The sequence below is a fragment of the Cyprinodon tularosa genome, unplaced genomic scaffold (assembly GCF_016077235.1).
Source record: "Cyprinodon tularosa strain WSP-4 unplaced genomic scaffold, ASM1607723v1 ctg673, whole genome shotgun sequence".
NCBI classification, from domain to species: Eukaryota; Metazoa; Chordata; class Actinopteri; order Cyprinodontiformes; family Cyprinodontidae; genus Cyprinodon; species Cyprinodon tularosa.
Window position 1 is genome coordinate 32,351 of NW_024039422.1, and position 13,748 is coordinate 46,098.

General features: G+C 38.4%; 1 protein-coding gene across 1 annotated transcript in view; it reads right to left on the minus strand.

The window, feature by feature from the left end:
* Window positions 1-2,794: 2,794 nt before the first annotated feature.
* Window positions 2,795-13,748, minus strand: part of tmtopsb (teleost multiple tissue opsin b) — a 72,060-nt gene continuing 61,106 nt past the window's right edge. Inside the window, exon 4 of the mRNA XM_038267435.1 lies at window positions 2,795-4,547. Within this exon, the coding sequence (XP_038123363.1) occupies window positions 4,242-4,547 (306 nt within the window). The 3' untranslated portion in view covers window positions 2,795-4,241. The remainder of the gene's footprint in view (window positions 4,548-13,748) is intronic.

The window sequence follows — 13,748 nt, forward strand, 5'->3', positions numbered from 1 at the left end:
CAGTGCCCTTTCAGCGCCAGAACCATTAAGTGTCAAAAACATAAAATAACATAAAGCAATTGGGAACTGTGAAAGAATGATCCTGCCTCAAGTTTATGACATAATAAATCAATAAAATAGGCTAAACACACTCAGTGGATAAGCTGAATCCTTTTTCAGTAATTTATTGCAGTAATTTGGCTGCTCTCCTGCCCAGAACAACACACTGTGCAAATTAATTGAAAGTTTTTTTTAGTAATAAAAATACATGTTCAATTAGTGGAACAGTCAGAAAGCTACTGAAGTTTTTTATTTTACAATGTTCTGCTTTAAAAAAAATGAATAAGCGTTGAACACGCCACCATTTTTCTCAGTAAATATATTTCTAGAGGTGTTATTTACATGACCATTTTACCAGATTTCAGCGACAATCCAAATAATTCACACATGCAAAGAAATCAAAACTTATATGTCCCGAAATTAAGTAGTGTGTAATAATGTGGAATGGCACAGAGAAAAAGTATTGCACATGTAAAGAAAGGGAGGTGCAAAAGGTGCACCAGCCGAAATCTCTCAGTAAATAGAAAGCAATCCTGCCCCTTGTCAGTGCAAATTAATTTCAGCTGGTTCAGTCCCAAATGATGGCCTATAAAAAGTTGTCTCTGGTATCACAAAAGAAACATCTCGTGATGGGTAAAAGTAAAGAGTGTTCTCAAGACCTTCACAACCCTAATGTTGCAAATTAAAATGATTGCATCCGTTACAGAAGGGTTTCTTCTCCTCTGAGTGTTCCAGTGAGCATAGCTGGGGCCATAATCTGGCAGTAGAACAAACAAAATTTCACTATAATCAGACCAGGACCAGGTGCTCCTTTCAAATTTCTGAAAGAGGAGAGAAAATAATTATCATAAGAGTTTTCCAAGGGCCAAAGACCCCTTGTGGAGAGCTTCAAAAATACCTGGAATTAGCAGGTACAATTGCTTCAAAGATAATAAGTAATGCACTCAGCCGCCATGGCCTGTATGCCTGCTCACCACGCAAGACTTCATTACTGAAGAAAAAGCATATTCAAGGTAATTTAATTTTACGTTTAGACAAGCCTGTGAAATTATTTTACAATATATTCTGGTCAGGAGACCAAAATTGAACTATTTGGATGTGATAATACACATCATATTTGGAGGTCAGATGGCACTACACATCACCCCAAGAACACCATAGTAACAGTGAAGTTAGGAGGTGGGAACATCAGAGCATGGGAAAGTTTTTCAGCATACAGTAGAGGCAAACTTGGTCTGCGCAGTGGGTAGCGCTGCTGCCTTGCAGCAAGAAGATTCCTGGTTCGATTCCCGGCCCGGGGTCTTTCTGCATGGTGTGTGCTTGAATTGTTGTTTGTCCTGTTTGTCTCTGTGTTGCCCTGTGATAGACTGGCGACCTGCAGGGTGTACCCTGCCTCTCGCCCATTGACAGATGGAGATAGGCACCAGCACCACTTGCAACCCCAGAAGGGATAAGCATGACTGAAAATGGATGGACGGTACTGGGAAACTTCCAATACTTGAAGAAGGGATGAATGGAAAAATGTACACAGACATTCTTCATAAAAATCTGCTGCCATCCATCAGTATTTTTAAGATGAACAGTGGGTGGACATTTTTGCAAGACAATCACCCCAAGCACACCACCAAGGAAACTCAATTGGTTTCAGAAAAAAGAAAATAAAGCTGCTAGGATGACCTTGCTAAGCCCTGACTTGAATCCAGTAGAAAATCTATGGAAAAGAACTTAATTTCTGGTCACCTGTGGTTGGATATCTTTGTATGTCTGGAGTGTATGGATTGTTATAGATATCTGGTAAAAAAAACAACAACAACAAAAAAAAACACGTCGGTAGCACCTGTAGAAATATATTAACTGAGAAAAATGGTGGCGTGTTTGATACTTCTTTTGTGCTGTATGCGTTCTTACATTCTTAGTTGGTGTTTTGCAAAAGCACCTTGTGTTGTAACCTTAACTGTATGTCATTTTGGCTCTCTCTACATGCAGATACTTGATTTGAACCTACTTTACTTTAAAGGGAATATCGTTTTTTTTTACATTTGGCCCTTGATTTTACGTTATTACATCATGTTGTACTCACCCATATAAGTTTTGTGTCATTTGGAGCCGTTCTGAAGATATTTGGTTAGGTTATATCAAGTAACGTCTTCCTATGGGCAACGAGTTGAAGGCACAAGCTAAACTGTTCCTAATTTGTTCTTTATGGTACGCCAGCATTCATAAAAAACGTTTTTTTTTAAATAGTTTTTTTTTTTTTTTTTTTTTACTTTATTTAACGAATGTACATTACACCAGCCAGCTACGCTCGACCCCTTCTATTCATTCGGCTAGCTAATCTGAATCGTTCAATTCCATTCGAGAGCGAGATCATCTGTGGTAGTAGCACTAGACATCTTCCAGGCATGTGAGTAAAACTAGCTGCAGTTCAGCGGACAGGAAGAATGAACGGTAGCATGCGCACGTGGATGACGTCATACACACGCCGCTTTGTTTAAAAAAAAATAGAAATATAAAAAATATAACCGCGGGTGTCTGGGGGACAGTGATTCGCCTACATGTTATGAATGCTGGCGTACCATAAAGAATAAATTATGAACAGTTTAGTTTGTGCCTTCAAGTCGTTACCCATAGGAAGACATTACTTGGATATAACCTAACCAAATAGCTTCAGAACAGCATTTTTGTGTCAGCAAATGACACAAAAATCATATGGGTGAGTAGAACATGAGGTAATAACATAAAATTAAGGGCCCAATGTAAAAAAAACGGCGTTCCCCTTTAAAAGATAGCTTAAACCTATCGAGCGTTATTGAAAAGATTATGTGAGAATCAGTTTCAAAGTCTTTTTTAAGGACTCTCCTCCATTGTCAGGTATTTTACAGGTTTTCTTTTGGGAAATTTCTGTATTTTAGCTTCATCCTTCTGGCCACAAAAAACTGATAAGCCTCCCTCTCTGAAAATAAGGATCCCCACAACTTGATATCTCGATCACAACATTGTGTTGGAAATGACGCATTCAGGGGACCTGTGCAGTGTAAGCGATAAAACATAAATTGCTTTTCTACCTCAGCACCTTCTACATTATGCTGTGTCCCTTTTAAGCAACATTTCCTTTAAAATAACATTTCCTTCATAAATTCCTTTCATAAAGTGCATTACTCTCCTGCGTTCATTGCTTCTAACACAAGAGCTGCTTATTTCTGCAACACCTCCACAGTTACTATGGCCCTCTTTACCGCTTCTCTATTTAGTATTCTAGGTTGATGTGGATGCCCATGTTTTGATAAGTCTGTGCTTGTGTTAAACCATTTCTGTTTCTGGATGATTGATCAAACCAGGAAACTGTTTAAACAGGGAAACTGTTTAATAACCAATATCTGCTTTAAACTTCACCACATATGTTTTTCACTGAAACTGAATTACACTGGATGCTACCTTAAGATCTGAAAGCGAAGGACACTCAACAGAAGTGCACATCCCATCTTTAAGAGGTAATATTTCTTTAAAAGAAAAAAAAATATATAAATTATACACAACATTGTGTTGGTCTAAAATATGAAATCCCCCAAAATGATATAGAGGTTTGTGGCAAAATCGCAAATGCAAAACACTAATGCAACATGGACACTTTTGCAAGCTTAATCTAGGCACAATATTCAGTAAAAAAAATACAAGAGATCACATATTTAAAGACACTAAAAGCAAGTTATCCTCTGTTAATCAAATGCACATAAACTTTTTTGACATTCTCCAACCAGCTGTTAAACTCCATTGTGTTTGGATTCCTAATCTTTTCCCACAAAGTGAACAAAAATAAACATCTGTCTAAACTAGAACCCAAACAGATAAATGTGAATCCCTCCAGTCTCCTTTATCCTAAACGTCGGGCAGGGGTATGTAATGTCATGGTTGTGCTCTTTTGAATGGGATTCAGCTGGTAAATCCTGATGGGAAAGGTGTGTAATGTAAACACAAAGCACTGCGTGTAGCCCTGATCTTCATATCTTCAGCCTGCTTTGTACACAAAGCTTTAGAGAGCTCTTGTTTTCAGAATGCAGGGTGTTTCTCTGGGATTAAACGGCCTCAGACTGTTTTGCATTTCAGTCAATTTTTCTAATGAAGATGTTTTGTCATATTTTGGAGACCTGCTCCCTTTATTCTGTATCTCCTCTGCCAGTATTCGCCTCATGTTGCTTTTCTCTTTATTCCCTGTAGTGAGCCACCAGAATCAGTTTAGGTTCAGGCTCTGCAGCGGTCTCTGCAGCAGGACCGTCTGCAGCAACGCAGCCACTGTTCACTGATGACGGCGCCACGTGATTGGCTCCCTGCGAGGCCTCCTGCACAGAGTTGGGTGTTGGCGCAGCTGTCGAAGGGGCGGGGGCGCTCACCTGGAAGTCCCTCTCCTGGCGGACAGTGCGGAATGTCTTTGTCGGCCGAGAAAAAGTCTTTAAGGTGGAGCCTCGCTCTGGAGCGGAGCAAGAGAAGAAGGCCCGAAAACATCTGTGAAACTGCACAAAAACACAAACAGCAGCAGGTGGAAAGGTGAGAGTTTTCAATCAATGTTCCTGTGGATTTTAAACTGTTTCTAGGTTAAAGGAATTCATGAGAGAGAATATGAAGGAATTGCTTTAAATTATAATAATTAAAAGTTTTAAATATTTGAGGTAAAATCATTTAGATCTAATTCAAGACTTACTATTGGTTGATAACGCAATAAGTTGGGTATTTTAGTTCCCCTGTGTGTCCTGTCCTGGATTTTAAGACAAACAATGAGGAAAAACTATTCTCCCAAACAAGTCAGGAAAATGTATCTCTAAAAAAGAATATTGCAAGATGACATTCAGATTACTAGCTTGCATTTATTAAAACACGACTGATCGGCATCAAAGTAAACAAGCCACTTAAATGAACAAAAAACTATATTTTGATACATTGGACTATATATTATGTGTGTGGGTTTGCGAGGTGTATAAAGCCCTACAACACTAAGTGCTAAAGAGCAGCTTGGCATTTAACATTTGCCACCAAAACCCCCCACAAAATAACTCTATGCCCCCTGGGTAGAGCAACAGACTCTCTCAGCCAGTACCATAGTGCAGACTAAGTCCGGATGTCTGGTTACCTCGGTAAGCTAGTGCTCATATAATCCCCCAGTAGCTGGAATACATAGCACTGAGGAGAATGCTAGCAGAGAAGGAGAGGGCAAGGTGTAATTCCGCTTGGTGAGGTAGCACCTGGTAGCCCAGGAGGAAGGCCACCCTATCAGAGCCTAAAATGGTTCCTATGGCCCACTGCCAGACCAACACATTCCCAAAACCTATGGTGCACTAGCCAGGCACCCACCATGCTTCAAACTGGCCTAACCCCAATAAACCCTGGGGGCTTTCTTATCGCATTGCCAGAGCCCAAAGTCTCACAAAACCCTCAGTGTTTAACAGCTGCAGGTGCAGAGGCAGGGGGTACGCCAGCTGATTATAAATGACTGATGCAGCTTTGGAAAAGCAATTCATTTAATGTTTTAATGAAACTAAATTGCTTGATTTTTTCATTGTTAATTACATTTTTTTGTTTAGATCTCCTGCTGACTAAAGATTAACATATTATACTCTTATATAATCAGACTAAGTAGGTACATATTTACAAATTTAATTTTAACAATCTTAGAAAATATTATTTTTTATTCTGTTTTTCTATACTCTACTAAATAAATTCTAAAGTGGTGATTAAATAACCAGGTTTTCATTAAGAAAAAAAAAAATAATTGCAGTTTTATGTTGCTTGAACCAATGGAAATTGGAACTCTATATGTAAACTGCGGCACTAAAGATTTGAAATATTCTCAAATAAATTCAGTATAAACTCATTTTGATCTAACATGCCCATGTGGAACCATTCAACAGAGATTTAGATGGTGTTTGAGTGTATTCAAATTAATTACCCTTAATCTAACGGAGATGAATGTGTTTATTAAAAAATAAATAAATTGGCCAAGTCTAATTTTAATAAGCAATACGTCTAAAGAGGATCTCATCATAAATCTACTGATTCGCAACTGTCATGATTTTGGTGCTGATGACTGGGTTAATTTTTCACCTGCTCTTGCCTCTACCTCCAGATTATTCTTTATTTCCCAAAGCTTTTATTGTCATTACTCTGTCACAAGTAGAGAGCAATGAAATTCACTCCCTGCATTTAACCCATCCCTTTGTGTGGTGCCCAGATAGGAGTGTTGGGTTAAGGGTTTTTTCTCATGAACCCAGAGTGGAGGCTGTGGTGATTGAACCGGGTACTTTCATCCATCTCAGAGCACAAGCGCACTACTTTAACCACAAGGCCAACACTCCCCTTGGTGAAAGTTCTCTAGCTTACCTGAGTGTGTTCCTATTCCCTTATCCAGACCAGTTCTGCCTTCGGGCCTCTGAGCCTGCCTGTTCCTGTTCTGCTCTGTTTGTCTGACTTGTCTTCGTCTGCTGCTGGTTTCTGCCTGTTAACCTAACCTGGAACTGATTCCTGTCACCGACCTGGATGTCCCTTCGGAAACGCTTCGGACCTCTGATCGGGTTCTGAATCCTGAGCACATCCTTGACATCAGCTTTGACTTTGCCCTCTGGATTTTCGTGCCTTCCTTCATCTGCTTGGATCTGATTTCCTGCCAGTTCTGTAGTCTTCAAGGCTTCAGCATCTGGAAATTCTGTGCGGCACACACTGCGTCTTCTCAGCTGACTGGCTGGAATCAACATTGTTCTCTGGGCATGGACTGAAGTATTTAAACCAGGTTAGTGACTCACGCGTTCATAATAATCCTCCGCCAGGTTTACGGGGTCACTAACCTTCATTTCCTTTCTGCAGAAGTTCCTGCCCTAGACACCCAAGCAGCTGTTACCACAGCTCAATTTTTAAATAAATGCTTTTTGAGTAATCCAACTGTCTGTCTTGCCTTGAATACTGGGTCCCCTTATCTGACTGGCGACATTAACATGGGACATTTCGGATATAAATGAGTGGAAACGGAACTCCAGACACAGCCAGGCCTCGATATTCCGTTTCCACAAGCATTTTTTAAATGATTTTATTTTGCACTCTTAAGTTCAACAAGACTATATGCTAAGTGAAAAAAAAAAAACTGCTATAAAGACATTTTCTTCCTTTTTTCCCCTTTTATTTCTTTTACAAGGATTATAAATGCATTCAAAGCATAATCATTTAAAGCAGACCTGAAGTAGTCTGTGGTGACCTGCTTATAACTAGTCAACTGCAGATAGTCAGGAGAGGACTAGGAAGAGTGGTTCTCTAAATGTATCCCGTAGTCTCTGACTGAGACACTCATGAATGAATTAATAGATTGTTTTAAATTAAGCAATATAAGATGCAAAGATAAGAGCATCAGAAAAAATCAACAATGTAACCAAAAAAGAAATGTTCTACACAGCACACTATAAATCTGGGGTGTAATAATATAATTTTCAGTATTTCATGCAGTAAGCTGGAGGTAATTTAGCTGGTGGCACCTTGTTACTGCAGTCAATCAAGTGACACTAAAAGTGTAATGTTATATTTTTGCTGTCTTGGCCTTCTGCAAAACCACCAGGAATTGTATTTTCACAGGCCAAAAAGAAATAATCAATTTGCATATCAGGAGATGTGTTTCAATTTACCATTGTTGGTAAACTTACAGTCATGAATCCCTGCAGCCTCTTCTAACCCTGGTAAAAAAAAAAAAAAAACGTATGCCCTGGTGCTTCTGCCATACCTGACAAATTTAGCACCCCAGGTAATAATAATAATAAAAATAATTTTAAGAAAATCAACAATGAGCTCCAACTATTTTGTTGTCATGTATTTTTAATGGATCAGCCATTGCTCCGTGATCTGGATCATGTAGGTGTTCAATTAAATTGTCCCAATAATAGAGCCTTGTGGAACTCCGTAAATAACTTCAGATTTATAATTACCAAATGATGCAAAATAGCTCAGCTTTGCCAAGTAAGATCAGAACCAGTTTAAATGTTTACACAACAATCTTAGACCTTTTAAACCATCAATAAAAATATTTACATTTGTATCCAATTTAATTATTTCCCTGTTGACTTTCTGCCATGTCTGTCGTCCAGCAGGTGTACCCTGGATAAACGTAGTGTACTTAGTATACTCATCAGTTCCACACGTATACTGAAAGTCTACTACATTTCCCCACGGTCCTGCAACTTAAAGTGACATGCTGCGAGAAATAAAATAATACTCACTTTCACCCAGTCTGCTCTGATCCTTCAGCACTAAAAAAAGAATTCACTTATTTATGGGAGTAAATGAGACCAGTTTGCTATGGTTCTTAACCGAGATACTTAAGGCAGACAGTGCATCAAATATTAGCCAATTAATTTCTGTTACCCCAAGGGCATCGTGAAATCATAGTGCTTTCACAGTTTGCTGTCAGTATTAAGTCATTTAGTGTCCCTTAATATTATTCTACTGCAGAGTGGGAAGAAATTTATGTGAAATAGAACCTCTCAGGAAACAAAAAAGTCTTGTGTATGAACCGAAAGAGAAAATAAGACGGGAGAGGTAAGAGGAGGACAGATTGACGTCAAGAGGGATTAGAAGGATGAGGGATGCACAGATTGGGATCTTGAGGCCGATGAGAGACCAAACGATCACCTGCAACTCAAAACCTACTGGTCTGTAAACCTGTAGGCTAAAACAAATCAGATGAGACTTTAAAGGAAGGTTTGTTAAGAGGAGTAATTTTACTCCACCCTGAACTAAAGGTGGCATACAACACAAACACAAGGCTGTACTTATGTTGTCTGTAAGATCAGCATTTCGGAGGTTAGATAAATCTAAGATAAAGCCCAAATCATGATGATTCTCCACAGTTATGATGAAAACTTTTCTTACAATCTGTAGTATTATTTAAAATATTACAGTGCTGTAAAAAAAAGTTTCAACCCCCTTTAAAAAAATAGATTCTTTGTTGCTTTTTTGTCACATTTAAAAGTTTAAGAATATTGAACCAATTTTAGTAAGAAATAAAGCCCATCTACGTTAATCTAAAATGCAAATTCTAAATAATGATTTTTCGGAAAAAAAGCTGTGAGTGATTTAGATTTTTTTTTACTGGATGTCTTTTGTGACCTCATGGCCTCGGTGGAGTTGTGAAGTAATGTTTGGAGGCACTCATAGGAAGGTTCTCTGTAGGTATTTTTCATATTTTGTTCTTACAGTAATTCACTGGTGTCATAAACCTTAAATATAGATCTTGAATTTCTCCACTTCTTAATTTTTAAGTCTGCTATTTGGATGATGTCCGAGTTTCACAGTCCTAAAGCTATAACATACTTTTTTTTTTTACACTACAAACTGTTGTCACACCTCCACCATGAGTTTCATCTTTGATGCAAAGGCAAAGCATTTTTTTTCAAATTCGGTTGCTAATAAACTTACAATTCAAATATTTTTGTACAGAGAGCAGCATGTTGAGATTTTGTGCAATCATTTTCAACCTGGGTTCAAACTGTGAGGAAACCTTTGCAGATGCAGTCAGAAGTCATTTTGGCACACCGAGTGAAAAATGAGCATTTTTTACTGACCATTGGGAACCGATCACACAGGGTCTGAACTCTGAATCTGTCTTCCATTTCCTGCATTGCAACTACTGTAAATAACATCACAAACGCTCTGCTTGCACTTTTCCTCCCTCTCTCCCTTGCATTTTAGGGCTGAATATGATGTAAATTGTTCCCCTAGTCTCAAAGCATTTAGCCTATACATGCAATTTGGAGGGGGTGTGGGGGTCTCTTTCCCAGTTAGAAAAACACACAGAACCACACTGAGTCTGTGTGAAGTGTTCTGCTTGGTAAAAACCTTTACATTGCAGCCAATGGAGTGACTAGAAGCCAGGCATAAAACTACAATGAATCAAATACAGGCCTGTCAGCTTGATGCTTTGACATGCAGCCAGTCCTGCTTCAAAATCTCGGATGATGACCAATCTACACAGGTACATCTCTCAGCTTTGACTTTATACTGTAGCTGTCGTTTTCTTTGTTAAACTGCCCAATTTTTTTTATTGTCCATTTATGCATCAGCTTCTATTTAATCAAAAAAGTCCAACAATTTGATTATAAACCATTGGGAATGAAATTAATGCTCAAAGTTAAGCACACATCTGTGCATCAAAACTTTGAACTCCTGCAGCAAGCCACCTCAATCAGGCAGAGGCAGTTTGGAGACTCATGACATTCTTCAAGATGTTGGAGATGATTCAAGGAGATCACAAAAAAAAAAAAAAAAAACGCCTTAAAATTTTCCAGCTGTTCCTGAGTAGATCATTTAAAGCAGTACAGATAAGGAGTCACCATCAGTACTTCTCTGATTCCAGCAGCAGATTCAAAGCAGAAGAATCTGTTCAGAGGAGGCAGTGATAATCAGACGACAACTTACGGCTGAGAAAGACTAAACAAGTCGGATGAACGAACAGATGGCGTCTACATGTGTGGCTCCCACCATGGAGCAGAGAGCAGCAGCTGTCATTGGGTGTTATCGGGCACTGCAGGACGTGGAGTAAAAATAAAAAACCTACTTAACACTCAGAGTGACCAGCACACCTCATGTATTTCAGCAGCATAAAAACAAAGGACAGACAGAGCTTAATCTCATTTTAACTAGTAAAGCTAAATTACCAGAATCAGGCATTAATAGACTACTAAGAGGCTTTTATTTAATTTTTTACAAAATGCTATATAAGGTAAATGTTTTGCATGGCACACCTAGTTTATGGTTGTTTAGTCACCATCTATTCCAGGTGTCTAAATTGTACAAGAAGCTATAAGATTTCTAAAGCTTAGGCTTTATGTCAGTGAAACTCTGTGCCCTTGATCAGCTATTAGTCAGAAACATTATAAAGCCTTTTAAATCATGAATAAGAAAAAACATTATTTACTAAAGGTAAACTCTATTGTGCTTCATGCATCTGCGCCTCGTCTAACAAGAAAAAACAAAAGCAAAAAGTGAAGAAGTTGGGAAATTTATCCCTGACAAAAGTGAGTGTGATCTGCCAAAGAAAACAAAATGTCTAAGAGAAGACAAGCTTTCTAAAAGAAAAACATGTAGCTTCTATAATATAAATAAGAGGACTCAATTAACATACTTTGCTTTATCCGAGCTTACAGAGAAAATTTATATTTTATAATACAGTATACTTTAGAATTTGTCAGGAATCTTAAAAGTCGAATTCTGTGATATATATTTACTATAACTGGATTTTATAGACTACAATTTACCCAAAACAAAATTACTTTCCACAGTGATATAAACAGAGTACAGTATGTAGTTTAGTCACTTAGTTTGATAGCAAGACCATGGGTATTCCTTCACATGTAACATTACAGCAAAGCCCAATCAAAGTTTTAATTTAGTTACTATATATTATAGCTTTTCATAAAATTGAAGTCTAGTTTTTAAACCGTCAGCTTAAGCCAAGTTCAGAGCCTAAGATAATCACACTGACTTCCGCTGTTATGTCAAGAAATACCTCCCCTATCGCACACTGATGAGAAAATGTATCGAACGATGAATGAAAAAGTTAACTTTTAAACATATTCTTAATGTTTTTATGTTTCTTATGCATTGATGTCCTAAAACTGAGAATTTTGGTGGACAGATAAATGCAGCGAAATACCTGCCTGCTGAGAATTTCCTCCCCTGTGGTGGGAGTGCACAATACCCTAAACTCTCGCACATTGATGAGAAAACAGATTGAAATATGAATGACAAGGGGAACCTTTAAACATATTTTTAATGTTTTGTCAGAAATTATATAGAATGGTGTTGATTGCAAAGTGGGTAAGGCTATCGTCTGTGCAGAGAATATAGAGAATATATTCATCGGACACTGACTGTTGCACATTGACTAAAACTTTTCCCCATACAAGTAAAAATCATATTCATTTGACTTTATTTGGCCACCAAATCTCTACATTTTAGGGCATAATGAATAAGATATATGAAAACATTAAGAATATGTTTTTTTCCTTAATAGTTCAATCCATTTTTTCATCAGTGTGTGAAACGGGAGGTAATTCTTGGCAGCCAGGTATTTCTCATTATAACACCGTCCATTTTTCATCGTATCCTCAGGGCCTCCTAGGAGGGAAAGCGCTGATTATCGGGGAGGTAACCTTATCAAAAAAAAAACCCAACAGGGAGGATTGTCTTGAATTGAGCGAGCAACATACCAAAACACATCCTAGTCTGTCTTCATTATATGACCCAGTGAGCTGTCCATCTGCACATCAATACAAATTTGAAATCATTTACATGAATGTATGTCGACAAAGTTGATTTCAATTGCCATCAGCAAGAGAAGCTAAACTGAAAATATTGCGCATTCACGATTCTTAAGACCAAAAAAACAGACAGCTCACCTCTAAATTATAGTGTAGCATGTAGACACATTATTGCGTCTGCTTTGTCCGCCATGTCTGTTTACTGTGAACTCACAATTTGATCTAAAGCGCTCGACAAAATTTCTTGTCTGATATCTAAATGTTCGGGTGGAACTGGCTCTTGTGTGCTGTGATTTCGTTTAGTGGCAGAGAACGCACCGTGAGACCAAAACTGTTTAATTGTAGTGTGTGGTGTTTCTTAATAGATAATCTTGTGATGCGAATTATGACACAAGAGTAAACATAGTTAAAAACATACTACCTGCTCACATTAAATAAATGTTTTTTTATGTTGTTTCTCAAACATATGAACATCAGATGAAGTAGAGCTGCAGATTCACAGAGCAACTTTGGTGAAATCCCCCCCTGAGGTACCAAGGTCAGAGGTCTAGAGCTTTCGTCGGTCTGGGTCGTGAATCTGCACAGCGCTTGAAGTCTTCAACTCGCCTCAACTCACTGTGTTTATAGTCATGGGCTGGGAGGAACTGAAGACTGAAAGCGCCACACAGCGAAGCCTCCTCTGCAGCTCTGCAGGTTCAGGTTAGAAACATGGTGGAAAATTTGCCCCGCCGTCACAACAAGTCAGCCATCAAACAAAACTAAATGTCTCATAGACTGGAAAGTGACAGGCTGAATGTCTGAGCGACAGCCTGAGGAGGGGACAGATAAAAGGAGAACGGGAGGAAGGGTGGGGAGTGAAAAGGTCATCCGCAAAAAGTGTGGCACATCACACGCTAATCTAAATCAAAGCTGCTTTACCTTCAGAAGATAAAACACAACTCTACATCTCCACACGGTCACCTTTCTGATTCCTGCCTGTTCTTTATCTTAATGCTCACTGTTCATCTGCTAGTTTTTAACCACAGCATCTTCCCTCTTGTTTCATCGTCACTCCCAAAGTCCCAGTTCCATCCTGTCTTTCATCGTGCCATTATGACTTTACTTTGCCTTCAGGATTCCTTCGCTGGCACTTTTCTCTGCACCTTAGGCTTCTTTATCCTATTACTACTGTACCTCTGTAAAAAAGTATGAAATTACTCCTGAAAAACACTCACTCAGCTGTTCTATTTTAGAAAAGAACAAATCCTTTTAGGACCTTAAAATTATTTCATTTAACAGGTAACCTTGGTTCAGCTTTTAAAGTGCACTCAAAACTGAAAAAAAGGAGAGGTTAAAACTGTTCACCTTTTCAGTGATAGAGTTGGAGAAAGAATATCGATTCAATGGACATAATACTGAAATAATAATGGAAGGTTTTAAGTTTCA